Consider the following 16,000-nt stretch of genomic DNA (forward strand, 5'->3'; position numbering starts at 1 on the left):
GAGAGAGAGAGAGAGCGAGAGAGAGAGGTCCTATGAGACAGACTGTTGTGTGTGTGTGTGTGTTTGGGGGGGGGGGGGCTTCCAGTGGGCTACACTCAGTCCAGGCTGTTCACACAGGGGTGTGGAGCATCGTTTACACCTCAAACCTCCGACTCAGACACACACACACACACACTTGAGTGTGTTGCAGAGCAGCTCTGTGAGGGGGAACACTGCCTCCTGGCTATTCAGCAGATCCACTCGAATTCCAGTCATGTCTCTTCTTGCAGACTGTCGGCTGGTGATCCTGCTCTCTCCAGACCAGGGGAGGCTGGTGGAGGTAGAAATCGGAGGACGGAATCATTGTAATGAATGGAACGAGGAGCGTTATCAAACACGTGTCTTACTGTCTCTCATTGATGACTTCTCAAGAAAATACTTCAAAGGGAACCCAAATCAGAGTTGGCTGTATATTAAGATAAATAAAGATAGCCTTCTTCAGCAGAGTGATTTTACAACAATATACCTACTCAATCTGCAGTAGACAGACATACATAATCTGTGTAATTCATACATCATTTGCCTGTTTATTGATTCTTAATGATGTAAGGACTTCAGTGCACACAAGAATGACTGCTGTTTCTCTCCTTCCCCTGAATGTACTCAAATAATGGAATGTGTTAAAATAACGTAGGTGAGTGGTTGTATGGCTCATGGCGCCCCCTGGGGTTCAGAAGAAGGTACTGCGAGACCAGGGACCTGGATAGAGGTCTGATCATGTCCAAAGGGCACGCACGCACACCAAATGAGCCGACCACATCGGGCAAATAAATTTAAGTTTATTCAAAGATTTTCATGTTACTGTATACATTAACTACAGATATAAGACATTTATACCAAATCTTCCAAGAGTTCAAGAGAGAGAAACACAACAATCTTAATGACAAAACAACCTGCTGTTGTAGGGAGGATAAAACAACAGGAAAAACGACAGGAAAGAAGTGAGTATCGGTGAGAACTGTGTACGAAACAGAGTAACTGTAGTTGTTCTTTCAGACGAGAGCAGGGAGGGGGGGGGGGTTCTCTGGGGCGACAAGCAGAGCAGGCGAGGGTGGTGTCTAGGACAGACAGAGCCAGTGGGTGGTGTCGCTGAGAACACGCTCCTATCTAGTGCAACTCAGTGTCCCAAATCAAAACCTAGACCCTACACCCTAGATCCTAGCCCCTAGATCCTAGAAGGGGATTAGGGGGGTCAGGGGTCGATCTGGGAGTCAAGGTGTGTGTGTCATTCTACCAAGCAGGAAACCGTCTTAACTCACCAACTGCCAAAGAGTTCCGGAACCCTCACCACCCAGAGGGCCAAGTGTTCTATGTGGTGTTTACCTAGCAACAACACTCTGATTGGCTACAACATTAAGCATGATAATTTATGCATTTTTGGTGAATAAAGTCACCCTTTGCACTCCAGAATGTTGACAACTCGGGCGACTTTATTCACCCTCGGCACTGAATGAGTTAAGACACGTTCTCCGCCCTACTACAGATGACATGCAAAGCAGCATTTTGAGTTTTGACGATCCAAGCACAGCTGAGAAGTAAAAACAGATCACAAACAGCCTCGGTTCAGACACGGAACGCATTCTCATGATGTCAGAAACACAGAGGCTGCAGATTGTGAAGACTGCTCCCAGATCTGTGCGTGACCGTCATTGTCCTGCCCAACGTGACTGAAGCAGGGACAGGTCTGGGACCAGTCTAGCAGATTGTCACAAGGACCACCTCCACCGCTCTCCTACGTTGGGGGGGTCGGTTAGTAGTAAACATCGTAAAGGGACGTCACTACAGTCAAGTCTGATATGAGGGCTCTCTTTTAACGGCGCGAAAACTTAGCGTCTTAACACAAACGTGGGCGCTGTCGCTTAAGGGCGTGCGTCTGAAAGATCAGCGCTATTTTCAAGGCCAGATTTTCCCAGCGCAACTCACGACACTTGACCTGCTGACCTGGTCGTCGTCACGAACACGCCTCTATTCCCGCCACTCCTCCCACCGGAGCACAGGTGACACAGAGCAGCGGCACTCTCACCTGTGAGCGCAGACACACACCGCTCACACACCTGGACACACACCGCTCACACACCTGGACACACACCGCTCACACACCTGGACACACACCGCGCACACACCTGGACACACACTGCTCACACACCTGCGGGTGGACTTGTCCTTTCTGCGCTGGCTGAAACTAGCGCCCTCTTTGTAACTTAATCCACATAAACGCACCGACTTTCCTGTTTAAATTAGTAAATACATTTCTATCGTATATACAGGCTTCTGTTAGTCTTTCTGATGATAGCTTGTTGGAACATTTCTAACCTTTACAGGAACCGTACGTGTTACTGCTCTCCATACCTGTTCACTTGGTTTACATGGAAATAAATGTTGTTTTGGTTCTGTAACAAATCATAAACAATAAAGCTGGAAAACAAGAACAACTCTCCACCTCACAGTCCACCTCCACCTGGGTCCACCTCCACCTGGGTCCACCTCCACCTGGGTCCACCTCCACCTGGGTCTGCTACCACCAGAACGGTGCAGCTCGCCGGACTCCTACCAGAGTAACAACTAATATACTGAAGGTGCACTCCCCTGAGCCCCAAATACACTCAAGCTAGATCCAACACTACGTTTACAGAGAAGCTAGCGTCCCAACGCGTCTTTAAACACACCCTCAGACTGCACGCCACTGAAGCCACGCCCACAGGCCACACTAGCGTTGAGAGGACGGTGGACAACCAACCAGCACCCTCATCATCATCATCATCATCAGAAATACAAAAAGCAAGATTTCAGCATTTCAAGGGGACAGAAACAAAGGATGTTTAAGGAAATAAAAGGGGGGGTTTTAAGGGGGGGTGTAAATAAAAGATATTGCACTTTTTCATTTCTGGCAACAGAGCAGTACATTTGAACAAGGACTGGAGAGAAACCGTCTGGATCCTCTCTCTCTCTCTCTCTCTCTCTCTCTCTCTCTACCGCCCCCAACCCCTGACTTCCACTATGGGCACAGAGCAGGAGAGGCTGGCGGAGGTAGGAATCGGAGGACGGGCTCATTGTAATGCATGGAACGGAATGTTCCATGTTCCATGCATTACAATGAGCCTGTCCTCCGATTCCTACCTCTGCCAGCCTCACGTTCCTGCGTAGACAAGTTCCCCAGACACAGATTAATCCTAATCCTGGACTAGGTTTAATAGACAGGACGAGGCTTAATCTGTGTCTGGGAAACCAAACCTTAATATATCATAATCTGTGTCTGTTGGGGGGCGTGTCCCAAATGTACAGATATGAGTCACAGGGTTAGTGTAAAAAAAGAAATGATTATTAAATAATAATAAAAAACGTTAACACAGTCAATTCCATGGCACTGGCATATCGATCACACAGGCGTGGGATTAGTCACAAGTAGGAACATGTGAAATTCTTGAACAGGTATCAGTAACGTAGTCACACACAACCTTCCCTCAGAGAAACAGCCAGTCGGTCTGCCTGTTTCAGAGGAGGTGAGAAGAACATAGAACAGAAAGAAAGAAAGAAAGAAAGAAAGAGAGAGAGAAAGTTACCGTGCAAAACTTTTTCGAGCCCGACCATATCCGTGAGGACCAGGAGCATACTGCATTTAAAACACTGAACTATGAAACCGTCGGTTAAAATACTAAAATGATGCAGTATTCTACCGCGGAAATACTGAACTGTGACGTTGTGTCTCCTAACGTTCTGTAGCTGGGTGTGGCTTAAACACAGAGGACCAATCAGAGGCAGAGGGCCGTATGAGAAGAGTTGGGCGCCAATGAGCTTCAAACGGTTCCATATAGCTTCCTGGTTTAACTTCCTGATTTACCCAATATTGATTTTTTTGTTGGACTAACAGCCGGTTGGCTGGTTGATCCGTTGGTGTCAAGGAACAATTTGGTGTTGGCCAATAGAAAATGGACTCCTTAAATGGACGCCACACTTCCTTCTAGAACTCTCTCCTCATTGGTGAAAGCTCGACATGGAGCAGGTTTGCGTTGAAGACATAGGAATTATAAACGGTGATGTTTGATAGAATATTATCTTTGATAGAAGACCGGTAAAGACGTTAAAGTTGAAAGGTCACGCCATCTCAGGACCCGATATATATCTACACGTGAAGGAGAGACAAAGAAATGCCGACATATTTATGAAGGCATGTTTGATCTTCTCCTGTCTGAACGGACAGCAATCACCAGCAGGCCAGCCTCACAGTAGGGAAGTGTAGTCTTTAGGAAGTTGTAGTCTTTAATGTGTAGGACAGAGAAGATCATTAACTATTCACAGATATACACACCCCTCGGCTCAGTGGAGGGGGGCGGGGCTACCATTCAACCAATCACCTCTCTCCTCTTCCTTTCACAAACTGGTGCTCTTCTTTGATTGGCTCCTCGCTGCACCCAGTGCATTTCCATGATGACTTCATCACACGCACACATGCACGCACACGCACACACACACACACACACACACACACACACACACACACACACACACACACACCGTCTCCTCGTCCTCCAGTGTGCTATGACAGTGTCCAGTCTCTCTCTCTTCTCAGCATCAAAGTACAAAAAACAACATCTTTCACACGTGCAGTCCAGCCTTCAGCAGCTCCTCCTCCTCCTCCTCCTCCTCCTCCGCCCCCCAGCCCCTCCTGGCGCCCCCTCTAGGAGGAGCTCTCTGCGGACTCGGCAGCCTTGGAGGGAGTCTCCTCTGAGGGGGTCTCGCTGGAGATGCCTGTGTCTCCATTCTCTGGACCCCCACTCACAGACATCTTCTCCAGGGCTGGAGAGAGGGAGGGAGGGAGGGAGAGAGAGAGAGGGAGAGAGGGAGGGAGGGAGAGGGAGGGAGGGAGGGAGAGAGGGAGAGAGGGAGGGAGAGGGAGGGAGGGAGAGGGAGGGAGGGAGAGAGAGAGGGAGGGAGACACAGAGACATGAGGAGGCGGTTAGTAAAGTCATCTGTGATAACAGGATAAAAGGCCAGTGACTTTTTAAGCATGTCTACAGAAAAGAAAAACACATCCTGATCAACATGTATAATTAATGTACAGGACATCACACACACAGAACATTCAACCACCCAAGTGCTCTGCTACTGTGAACACGATGTGTTGTGACACTGTAATAAGAGTCTAGAAACATCTAGAAACATCTAGACAGCTAGAAACATCTAGAAACACACAGAATGAGCTAGAAACATCTAGACAGCTAGAAACATCTAGAAACATCTAGAAACACAGAATGAGCTAGAAACATCTGTAAACATCTAGAAGGCTTTAGAAACATCTGGAAACATCTAGAAGGCTCTCCCGGGCCTGAGGTCCGGTAGAGACTGAGGCGTACCCTGCAGGGCGGCGTTGTCGGCGGGGCCGTTACTGCGGGCGGCGGCGGTGGACCCCTCCTCCAGCTCATCCAGGTAGAGGCGGTAGCGATGGCCACTGTCGTCCTCGTACTCAACGTTCTCGTCGTCAGAGTCCACCTCCGGGGCCACGTACACCACCTCAAACTCTATCTCTCCTCTCTGGGGGGGAGGGAGGGGGAAGGGAGGGGGGGGGAGGGAGAGAGAGAGAGCAGTGAGTAGCTCGCCCGAGGCCTGGGTTTTGTTTGTTAACTGAAGCATTGCTAACTAGCTTTCCCCAACCCACGGTAGTTGTGAACTAACCCCGGCATGAACCTGTGTGTGCATGTGAATGTGTGTGTGTTTGTGCGCCTGCATAAGTGTATATGTGTGCGTGCGTGCATGCGTGTGTGTGTGTGCGCGTGCTGTCTGAGTGCATGCTGCCTGTGTGTATATGTGTCTATATATGCCTGTGTGTGTGTGTGTATGTGTGTGTGTATGCCTGTGTGTATGTGTGTATACCAGTGTGTGTGTGTGTGTATGCCTGTGTGTATGTGTGTATACCAGTGTGTGTGTGTGTGTATGCCAGTGTGTGTATGCCAGTGTGTGTGTGTGTGTGTGTGTGTGTCTGACCTGCTGGGACAGGATGGTGACGGCCTCCTTGTGTTTGGCGTCTCTGAGGTTGATGCTGTTGACGGCCAGGATGGCGTCCCCCACGTGCAGCCCCCCACAGCGCTCTGCCGGCTGGGTGGGGTGGATCTCTGAGATCAGGATGGGCACGCCGTGCTCCTTACCCCCCTGGAGGTCCACACACACACAGAAACACACACACACACACACACACACACACGCACGGGTTTGAGGACAGAACATTGAGAGAGTCTAGATGAAGTGATGAACTAGTTATGGTTTGGGGGTGGGGAGAGGTGGGGTGTACGTATGGGGGGGGCGGGGTGTATGGGGGGGGGGCGTACCGTGATGGAGATGCCCAGGCCCTCGTGGTCTTCCTTGGCCAGGACCACCTTGCGTATGGGGCCGACCCCCTGGGTCTTCTTCAGAGAGTCAGTCTCCTGAGAGAGAGAGAGAGAGAGAGAGAGAGAGAGAGAGAGAGAGAGAGAGAGAGAGAGAGAGAGAGAGAGAGAGAGAGAGGTGAATCAGCTTGACCAGATCTTAACCTTATAGGGGCAGATTGAGGGAGAGGCGCAAAACTGACCCAAGAACAGCAACTATGGATTAGGGTTAGGGGGGGAGAGGGAGACTCACATGTCCTACGGGGGAGGGTAGAGGTTTCTTGGGGTCATTGCGCCCCCTACAGGCTCGGATGACTGTCTTGTGGCGGTGGAGGTGAATCTCAGCCTCTAATTGGTTCCACAGCTTGTCGTGGGCGGGTCCTTTCATGTCACGGCCCAATAGCTGGATTTGCTGGACCCTGGAGACGGACCAATAGACAGCCATTTATAGAAACACTGTGAGCATGTGGTGGTGAATTGAACCTGTGGGACACCGTACCTCTCCCTTAATATACTGTCCAGTAGGTTCTGTGAAAAGGCTGAATGTGGATCTAGAATGTAAAGCTGTTAACAATAACAGGGTTTCTACTCAAGATTCCTTTCAGGCTCTACTGAGGTTCCTAGTGAGGGTTCTGACCTGCCAGCCAGCTCCTTGTCCAGGTATTCAGGGTTCTAATAAGGTTCTATTGAGGGTTCTAGTGAGGTTCTAGTGAGGGTTCTGACCTGCCCGCCAGCTCCTTGTCCAGGTACTTGGCGGCCAGCCTGGCCCCGTACACCTCAGCTTGCAGTACTGCTATGTGCCTGCGGAGGGCCTCGTTCTCCTTCTTATGCAGCTTCACCTCCGCCTCCATCTTCACCTCCTTCACCTTCTCCTTCTTATTGGCCTCCAGCTCCCTCTCCTGTCACACACACACACACACACACACACACACACACACACACACAGAGTGAGAAATAGAGAGAGAACGAGAAATAGAGAGGGAGAGCGTGACAGAGGGGGAGGAGAGAGAGAGAGAGAGAGAGAGAGAGGGGGAGGAGAGAGAGAGAGAGAGACAGAGAGAGAGAGAGACAGAGAGAGAGAGAGAGAGAGAGACAGAGAGAGAGAGAGAGATAGAGAGAGAGAGAGAGAGACAGAGAGAGAGACAGAGAGAGAGACAGAGAGAGAGACAGAGAGAGAGACAGAGAGAGACAGAGAGAGAGACAGAGAGAGAGAGAGAGAGAGAGAGAGAGAGAGAGAGAGAGAGAGAGAGAGAGATCTGGTCTAGGAGATAATAAGGAGTCAGAGTGAGACTCTGTAACTGGGCCATCATTACTAGTGGCTGGGTCAGTCTCCTCTCATCAGTGTTAGCTAGCACTAGCACTACAGGCCAGCCGGCGGCCCTGGACCTCCCCCAGCCTCCCCTGGGCTGATAGAATGGGCTGCAGATACTTATACCAAGGAGATATGAACACACAAACACACACACACACACACACACACGAAAGCACACACACAGACACACAGCTGTTTGGTTCCATCAGAACTAGACTGTAGATCATGATGAATGAATACATAATTAATCTAATTAATAATCTTTGTTTTTCCTCTCAAACATTCGGTTCAATTAGTTCAGATTAGGTTCTGATGGAAACCTGACCACAACCACATATGAATGACTGTACTGAACAACAACAACAACAACATCATGCATGTTCCTATGTTCCTGTCCCGCAGGGCAACACAGGGACACAACACAACTCCCTGTTCAAAACATCAACAGTGACTACTGGAGAATGCTAGCTAGTTGCTAGCCACATTTTCGATGACGGGATAGATAGAGTTATGTGATACAGTTATATGATAGTTATGTGATACAGTTATATGATGGTTATGTGATGAACACAGAGAGAAACTGTTGGAGTGTGTTGATGAGGAGGTGTTGTTAGCCAGAGCGGGAGACGGACGAACACAAGACAGAACAGGAAGGAGCAGCACACACACACACACACACACACACACACACACACACACACACACACACACACACACACACACACACACACACACACACACACACACACACACACACACACACACACACACACACAGGAGCGTGCACACACTTACCATCACCTCCACTGTGGGAGCAGGCTTAAGGTGAGAAGAAGAAGAAGAAACAGGGGTCAAAGGTTAGAAGGTCAGAGGTCAAATCTCAAGCCAAGCAGAGGGTCATCACCGTATTACTGGGCAGAAACCACCACACCGTAATCTCAGATTAGAGGAAACACAGGATTAGAAAAAAGAGGTCTTTGAACTAACTGCAAATAAATTAATCATAAACAGCACTGTTCAAGGGTGAATAATTATCCACTTCAGAATTAAAACCACAGACAAGTACAGCGAAAGGAGAAGAAGAAGTGTGTGTGTGTGTGTGTGTGTGTGTATGTAGGAGTTGCTAAGTGCCCACTATGCTATTCTATTCTAGATGGAGTCTGAGTCCTCTGTGGTGCTGGTTGTGTGTGTTCCTGTGTGTGTGTGTGTGTGTGTGTGTGTGTATGTGTGTGCTCCTGTGTGTGTGTGTTCCTGCATGTGTGTGTGTGTGTGTGTGTGTGTGTGTGTGTGTGTGTGTGTGTTCCAGGGGGCCTACCATGCGGTCCTTGATGGAGTCGGAGTCCTCGGTGGTGGTGGCCCCCCCAGCCTTGGCATGCAGCTGCAGCTGGAGGGCGTGGAGCTGCAGGAGCTGGTCATGGACCTCCCTCTCCACAACCACCTTCTCTGCCTGGGAGTCAGTCAGCTCTGACCGCTGGTCCACCAACTGGGCCTGGGGGGGGAGAGAGAGAGAGAGAGATGAAGGGGGGGTAATAGGGATGGACAGAGAGAGAGAGAGAGAGAGAGGCAGAGGGGGGGGAAGAGAGAGAGAGAGAGGGGGGGGGGGGGGGGGGGTAATAGGGATGGACGGCGATAGAGCGGAAGGCCGAGATAGAGAGGGGGGGGGTGGTGGGGGGCAGAGAGGAGAAGGGAGGGATAGAGAGAGGGGGGTGGTGGGGGGCAGAGAGGAGAAGGGAGGGATAGAGAGGGGGGGGGTGGTGGGGGGCAGAGAGGAGAAGGGAGGGATAGAGAGGGGGGGGGGTGGTGGGGGGCAGAGAGGAGAAGGGAGGGATAGAGAGAGGGGGGGGAGATAATAGGGATGGACGGAGGTAGAGTGAAAGGCGGGGGGGGGAGAGGAGAAGAGGGATGGAGAGAGAGGGGGGGGCAGGGAGGAGAAGAGAGGGATGGAGAGAGAGAGAGAGAGAGAGGGAGGGGGGCAGGGAGGAGAAGAGGGATGGAGAGAGGGGGGGGGCAGAGAGGAGTAGAGAGAGAGGGGGGGGAGAGAGTAGAGAGGGATGGGTAGAGAGGGGGGGGGCAGGGAGGAGTAGAGAGAGAGGGGGGGGCAGGGAGGAGTAGAGAGAGAGGGGGGGGCAGGGAGGAGTAGAGAGAGAGGGGGGGGGCAGGGAGGAGTAGAGAGAGAGGGGGGGGCAGGGAGGAGTAGAGAGAGAGAGGGGGGGAGAGAGAGAGGGGGGGAGGGAGGAGTAGAGAGAGAGAGGGGGGGAGAGAGAGAGGGGGGGAGGGAGGAGTAGAGAGAGAGAGGGGGGGGAGAGAGAGAGGGGGGGAGAGAGTAGAGAGGGACGGGTAGAGAGAGGGGGGGGGAGAGAGAGAGGGGGGGAGAGAGTAGAGAGGGACGGGTAGAGAGAGGGGGGGGGCAGGGAGGAGTAGAGAGAGAGGGGGGGGGCAGGGAGGAGTAGAGAGAGAGGGGGGGGGCAGGGAGGAGTAGAGAGAGGGGGGGGGCAGGGAGGAGTAGAGAGGGACAAGGAGAGGCAGAGAGAGAGGGGGGGGTAGAGAGAGGGGGGGGGCAGGGAGGAGTAGAGAGGGACAAGGAGAGGCAGAGAGAGAGTTGAGTCGATGTAACTGGGATCAGCGCAACCATGTTTTACGCTGGTTCAACATCAGATTTCTTCCTGTCTTCAACATTCGGACGTTTATGAGTTCCCATGTCAGGGCGACACATCCATAAGTCATCCGCTCCACAGTCATCCTCCCTGGAAAGCAGACGGGCTCGCTGTGATTCATATTTATTTATGAATGGTGCCACGATGAATCTAAATCTGCAGCAGAACGGCCTGTCACCTGCCCCTCACTCTCTCTGTAGCTTAGCAACTTGTCGCTCAGACGCGGAGTTCATGTTCAGTTCAGAGACGCTGATTTAAAATCACTGATTTATTGATGTCAGGGGTCTCTCTCACCCACCGGATGACAGACAGCGGTGGGAGGTTATGGGGCATGAGGGAATACAAAACACCTCTGGTCGATGACTCATCGTCATCTTCATCATCATCATCATCATCATCTTCTTCATCACTACCAAATGGCCACTCAGGGCCGGACATAAAGACAGCTGGACAGACGCACGCACACACAAACACACACTTGTTAACACTGTGATAATCGGCTTCACACACACACACACACACACACACACACACACACACACCCTTGTTAACACGGTATAATCAGCCTCATTATACAGATAATCCTGCTAGCCTGTGGCTAACAAACAGAATATGTCACAGAGAGAAGCAGAGCTCTCTTCAAACCAGGGAGCCGGTCAGACAGCAGGGACGTATGGCTGGGCTCAAACCCACGGAAAGGTCTGGGGCTGCGTTCCATTCCAGAAGGCTGTCCCTCCAATCTGCCCTTGCCCACTCCCCCCTTCACAGATCTGATAGAACACGGTAGCTGGATAGGTCGAAGACACCTGGATCTCACTGTGCAGCCCACGCCCACCCACTCCTGTCAGATCTGTGAAGGAGGGGGAACGAGGGGAGAGTGGAGGGAACGAGGGGAGAGTGGAGGGAACGACTTTCTGGAATGGAACTCAGCCCAGAGCTATGATGAAAAGCTGCCGTCGGTCAGTAAGAGATATGAACTGGAAGGTGGTGGTGGAAGGTGGTGGTGGAAGGTGGAAGGAAAGTATTAGGCCTGAACTTTTGAACAAAACTTTACTGAGCTCCAGAAAGGTAGCAAGGAGTGTGTGTGTGTGTCACTCTGGTCTCTCTATTCACACTGTGACAGCCACATCTGTCAGGACACAGGTGGGCGAAGCATCGGGACACTCGAAGAGACACATTTCACACTGCAACTGCTGCCATAGCACCAACCACACACACACCAAAAGGGGCAGCCAGGGCTTCCTGACAGTGGGCGTCTCTGACTCATGACTAAAACTAGGCTAAGACATGCTCATCACACACACACACACACACACACACACACACACACACACACACACACACACACACACACACACACACACACACACACACACACACACACACACACACACACACACACACACACACACACTATCCTCAGTAAGCAGAAACACTGGCCTCTAATCATGGACACAGGAAATGACACACGCCTGCCTGTCCTCCCACTTCCTGATCGACCGGGACCCTGACTAAAAGAACGCTCTGATTGGATCACGGCTGAGGAGGAAACGTCTGAATACCTGAGCAATCACTTTCTAGCAGGGGAGGCTGGGGGAGGTAGAAACCAGAGGACGGGCTCATTGTCACTGTGTTTGACACACATCTTTGATACATTTCCTCATTCCATTCCTTCCATTACAATGAGCCCCATCCTCCGATTTCTACCTCCACCAGCCTCCCCTGTCTTATACTAAGCGGACTATTTGGTGAGGCTTTTCTCCAGCAATAGAATAAATCCAGCTCTTTTGACAGACAGTTTGGCTTTTAGCAAACCACATCTAAACCAACTCCTCTGTGCCAGATTCGTCTCCCCCAGCAGATTTGAGGCCCTTGCAGACAGAGTTAAGCTTTTTAAGTGATTCACACACACAGAAGTGGCTCCGCTCACAGACAGGGATACCACCTCCCTTCAGCTCCCAGTTGGGATTCTGCTTGAAGATCAAATAAAGAATCCGTTTAATGCGTTTTAAACGTCAGGACGGGGTAAATAGATTACTAAAGCAGCAGGTCCCCAGAGAGTGACGGACTGACACACACATACAAACACACACAGAAAAACACACACACAGAGAGAGAAACACACAGAGAAACATGCAGAGAAACACACAGAGAAACACACACACACACAGAAGGAAAGAAACACACATACACACCCACACAGAGAAACACACACACACACACACACACACACACACACACACAGAAGGAAAGAAACACACACACACACACACACACACATACTAAATGCTCCAACTCCTATGCGTCAGCACAGGGCACAGCTGGGTACCAGAGGCTCCGGACATCCCCTCTAGGCTGGGCATGAAGACAGCCATTCATGACTACTAAAATGTTGTATACATGTCCTTCATGCCTAGACCTTAAGACAAACCCTGTGCCTAGGTCAAGATTCTGAGGTAATCATCTGAAGCAGTTCTTCTACATGTCTGGGTTTATTATGTTATATCTCAACATTTCTTTTTGCTTAGCATTTGCCTCCATAGGGTTTCTGCTTGGTTAGCATTAGCCTCTATAGGGTTTCTGCTTGGTTAGCATTAGCCTCCATAGGGTTTCTGCTTGGTTAGCATTAGCCTCCATAGGGTTTCTGCTTGGTTAGCATTAGCCTCTATAGGGTTTCTGCTTGGTTAGCATTAGCCTCCATAGGGTTTCTGCTTGGTTAGCATTAGCCTCCATAGGGTTTCTGCTTGGTTAGCATTAGCCTCCATAGGGTTTCTGCTTGGTTAGCATTAAGATTCAAGATTCAAGATTCAAGATTCTTTATTTGTCACGTGCATACAAGTATACAGTAAAATTAGCCTCCATAGGGTTTCTGCTTGGTTAACATTAGCCTCCATAGGGTTTCTGCTTGGTTAACATTAGCCTCCATAGGGTTTCTGCTTGGTTAGCATTAAGATTCAAGATTCAAGATTCAAGATTCTTTATTTGTCACGTGCATACAAGTATACAGTGAAATTAGCCTCCATAGGGTTTCTGCTTGGTTAACATTAGCCTCTATAGGGTTTCTGCTTGGTTAACATTAGCCTCCATAGGGTTTCTGCTTGGTTAACATTAGCCTCTATAGGGTTTCTGCTTGGTTAACATTAGCCTCTATAGGGTTTCTGCTTGGTTAACATTAGCCTCTATAGGGTTTCTGCTTGCTTGGCAAGTAAGACAGGTTTGAATAGACTTCATTATACTGACATAGGAATCCTCCAGAACCAGTTTAAATGCTACCAGACCTCCCACACCCACACCCTCACCCACGGGCCAAAGTACAGCTGACACAGTCGTCATTCCCTGCTAAACAGCCTCCTTATATGACGTTATGATTCCTGAAACAGGCCGCCCCCACACTCAGACAACAGACACGGGTCAATAAAGAAGCACATCAGTACCCTGCCACTCTGCAGCTGGTTCAACTGGTTCATATTAGTTAGCCACTATGCTACAAGCAAACATGCTAACACAGGCAAAAACCCAACCCATTTAACTGATCGAATCATGGCCGGGTTTCTTTCTCCACTGGTTTGGCCTACTCTGGTCTGGCGTAGCCCCAGGCAGGGAGTCTGCAGTGGTATTAGGTGCTAAATGGCTGCAGCACTGTTCTGTGCTATGCTCACTGGCCTGTCTGGTCTCAGAGCTCCAGAGCTGTATTGATTCACCATTGAGTAACATGAGCTCTGACATAGAGGCAGGCGTTTCTGGGAAAGTCCTGTTTGCAGAGTCAACTAAAGTACACTCCCCATCAAAAAGGAGGCATTGTGAGTGTGGCAGGTTCACACACAGGGGAAAGGTTACCATTCACTTCTGATGAGTCCTCCTAAACGGGATCATTTGACAGTCAAAATGTGTTGGTGAGAGAAGGAGAATGGTGTGTGTGTGTGTGTGTGTGTGTGTGTGTGTGTGTGTGTGTGTGAGTGAGAGATGGAGGGGAGAGACAGTTGGGAGAGAGGAAGCGGGGGAGAGAGAGAGAGCGATGGGGAGAGACTGTGTGTGAGACGGTGTGTGTCTGTCTGTCTTGGCTGTCAGTTTCTGGGGGCAAATGTCAACAGCCGTGATCTGGGTGGTCATCCAGACTGGGGACAAAGCACGGATGTTGTTGTTGGCGATAATACGACACCTCTCACATCCACTCTCGTCCTCCTGTCACTTAGCACAGCATAGCACAGCTCAGCACAGCACAGCACAGCACAGCTCAGAATAGGCAGGGAAGAGACAGCACTGACACTGATGGAGGGACACTGCGACTGGCAGCACTGCGTAGCCGCTTCCACGACGTACCTGGCCCTCCGCACCAACAACACCAGATCACAATAAACACACATTTCTCAGCACTGACTAACAAGATACGTGTCCTGTGCTCACCTCGAGTTTGTGATTGAGCTGAAAGATGGTCTGAGCTTTGTGGCAAAGCTGAGCAAAACAAGAACTCAGACTTGTCATCTTCTGACGACCCTCGTAGGTGATGTCGGCTTGATCCGGGTCGATTTCCCCGAGAAGTAAATCTACATCGACGAACGCCTTGTCGAACTCCTTCTCCAGGACCTCCAGCCATCGGAACATGGACATGCCAGTACCGGGACTGACTAGGGCCGTGCCTTGGTTTGACGGAGACACACCGGCCGAGGCAGACATTTCAACCGATGCAAGCTAGGACAGAGACAGCTAGCCAGCTAGCAAGCTTCTCTTGACAATTAAAGACAGCGGTGTGCGACTCCGGCCTCCCTATGTCCCAAAGGTGAAGTTACGCCGTAATCTAACGCCCTAAACATGCGAAATAGGGTCGTTTCAGAGGCGACTAAAATTTATGAATTTGGTTCTTTTCCCGAGCCGTAATCATACCAGGAAATCCGAAATCGGATACGGATCTTGGCAGGGAATCGACTACACCGGTCTGCCACACACTACAACAGAGAAAAAGCAATCGATTGCAGAGCTAGAGGACTTGTGAGAGACAAAAAAAACTTGTTGAGACAAAAGCTGTTTCCTGCCCCCCGTCTCCGCCACCCTCGCACCCTCACATGTTGTTTTACCTCTGGAGGAGGGGAGTTCAGTTACCTGCTTCCCTCCCAGTTCCCCTTCGTTTGTTTTTTTTAGCTTCCACTGAGTGAGCCTACAGCATCAGGTCTTCATGTCCTGTCTTCATTATAGTTATGATCACTTTTATAAGGAATTCTATTCGATGTTATACACCTTTGTAACAGAGATCATGCACACATAAACTACTGGCATGATATGTTTAAAGCGGTAATCTGGGATTGGTATATTCATTTTTTGACTTTTAAATTACTGTTACTGTGTATGGCCGTTGATTCTTGAATAATATAACTTGGAAATGCCTCATGATTTCAGTTCAACTGTGTTATCCTATCAGAACCCACAATATAAGCTTGTTTTACTCCATTGTCTGTAAACAATGCAATTTTAAACAAACACTTTATAGCTTCAAAACATGGTTAAAACTATCATTTTGATCTCATGGATGGTCAGTCCTCTCCAGCCCCATCCCTCAGCTGTTTACCAAAAAAAGTGTTGGGGAGACCGCTTTGTTGTTGTTTGAATTCCAGATTGCCCCTTTAATGTGTAAGATAATAACAATT

At 49.9% G+C, this 16,000-nt stretch overlaps 1 protein-coding gene across 2 annotated transcripts; it reads right to left on the reverse strand.

The window, feature by feature from the left end:
* Positions 1 to 801: 801 nt before the first annotated feature.
* On the reverse strand, positions 802 to 15,608 carry gopc (golgi-associated PDZ and coiled-coil motif containing). Of its 2 annotated transcripts, XM_083688626.1 has the most exons (9): positions 14,766 to 15,608; positions 9,023 to 9,196; positions 8,503 to 8,526; positions 7,119 to 7,294; positions 6,649 to 6,814; positions 6,360 to 6,455; positions 6,019 to 6,183; positions 5,391 to 5,568; positions 802 to 4,833 (listed from the first exon to the last, which is right to left on the reverse strand). In XM_083688626.1, the coding sequence occupies exons 1-9, from the start codon at positions 15,033 to 15,035 to the stop codon at positions 4,715 to 4,717; spliced, it is 1,368 nt and encodes a 455-aa protein (XP_083544752.1). In that variant the 5' UTR covers positions 15,036 to 15,608; the 3' UTR covers positions 802 to 4,714. The 2 variants fall into 2 exon arrangements, with proteins under 2 accessions (XP_083544752.1, XP_083544753.1); XM_083688627.1 differs by lacking the exon at positions 8,503 to 8,526 and having other exon boundaries at positions 14,766 to 15,606.
* Between the last annotated feature and the right edge of the window lie 392 nt (positions 15,609 to 16,000).

The sequence above is a fragment of the Argentina silus genome, assembly GCF_951799395.1.
Source record: "Argentina silus genome assembly, chromosome: 17".
NCBI lineage: Eukaryota > Metazoa > Chordata > Actinopteri > Argentiniformes > Argentinidae > Argentina > Argentina silus.

What these genes read in the sequence shown, in the direction of transcription:
- gopc (XM_083688626.1), bottom strand. Translation starts at nt 15,035, where the DNA reads ATGTCTGCCTCGGCCGGTGTGTCTCCGTCAAACCAAGGCACGGCCCTA. An exon ending in TACCCTCCCCCGTAGGACAT is followed by an intron (nt 6,456 to 6,648) that starts GTGAGTCTCCCT and finishes TCTCTCTCTCAG; the next exon opens with GAGACTGACTCTCTGAAGAA. An exon ending in TCACCATCCTGTCCCAGCAG is followed by an intron (nt 5,569 to 6,018) that starts GTCAGACACACA and finishes CCTCCCCCCCAG; the next exon opens with AGAGGAGAGATAGAGTTTGA.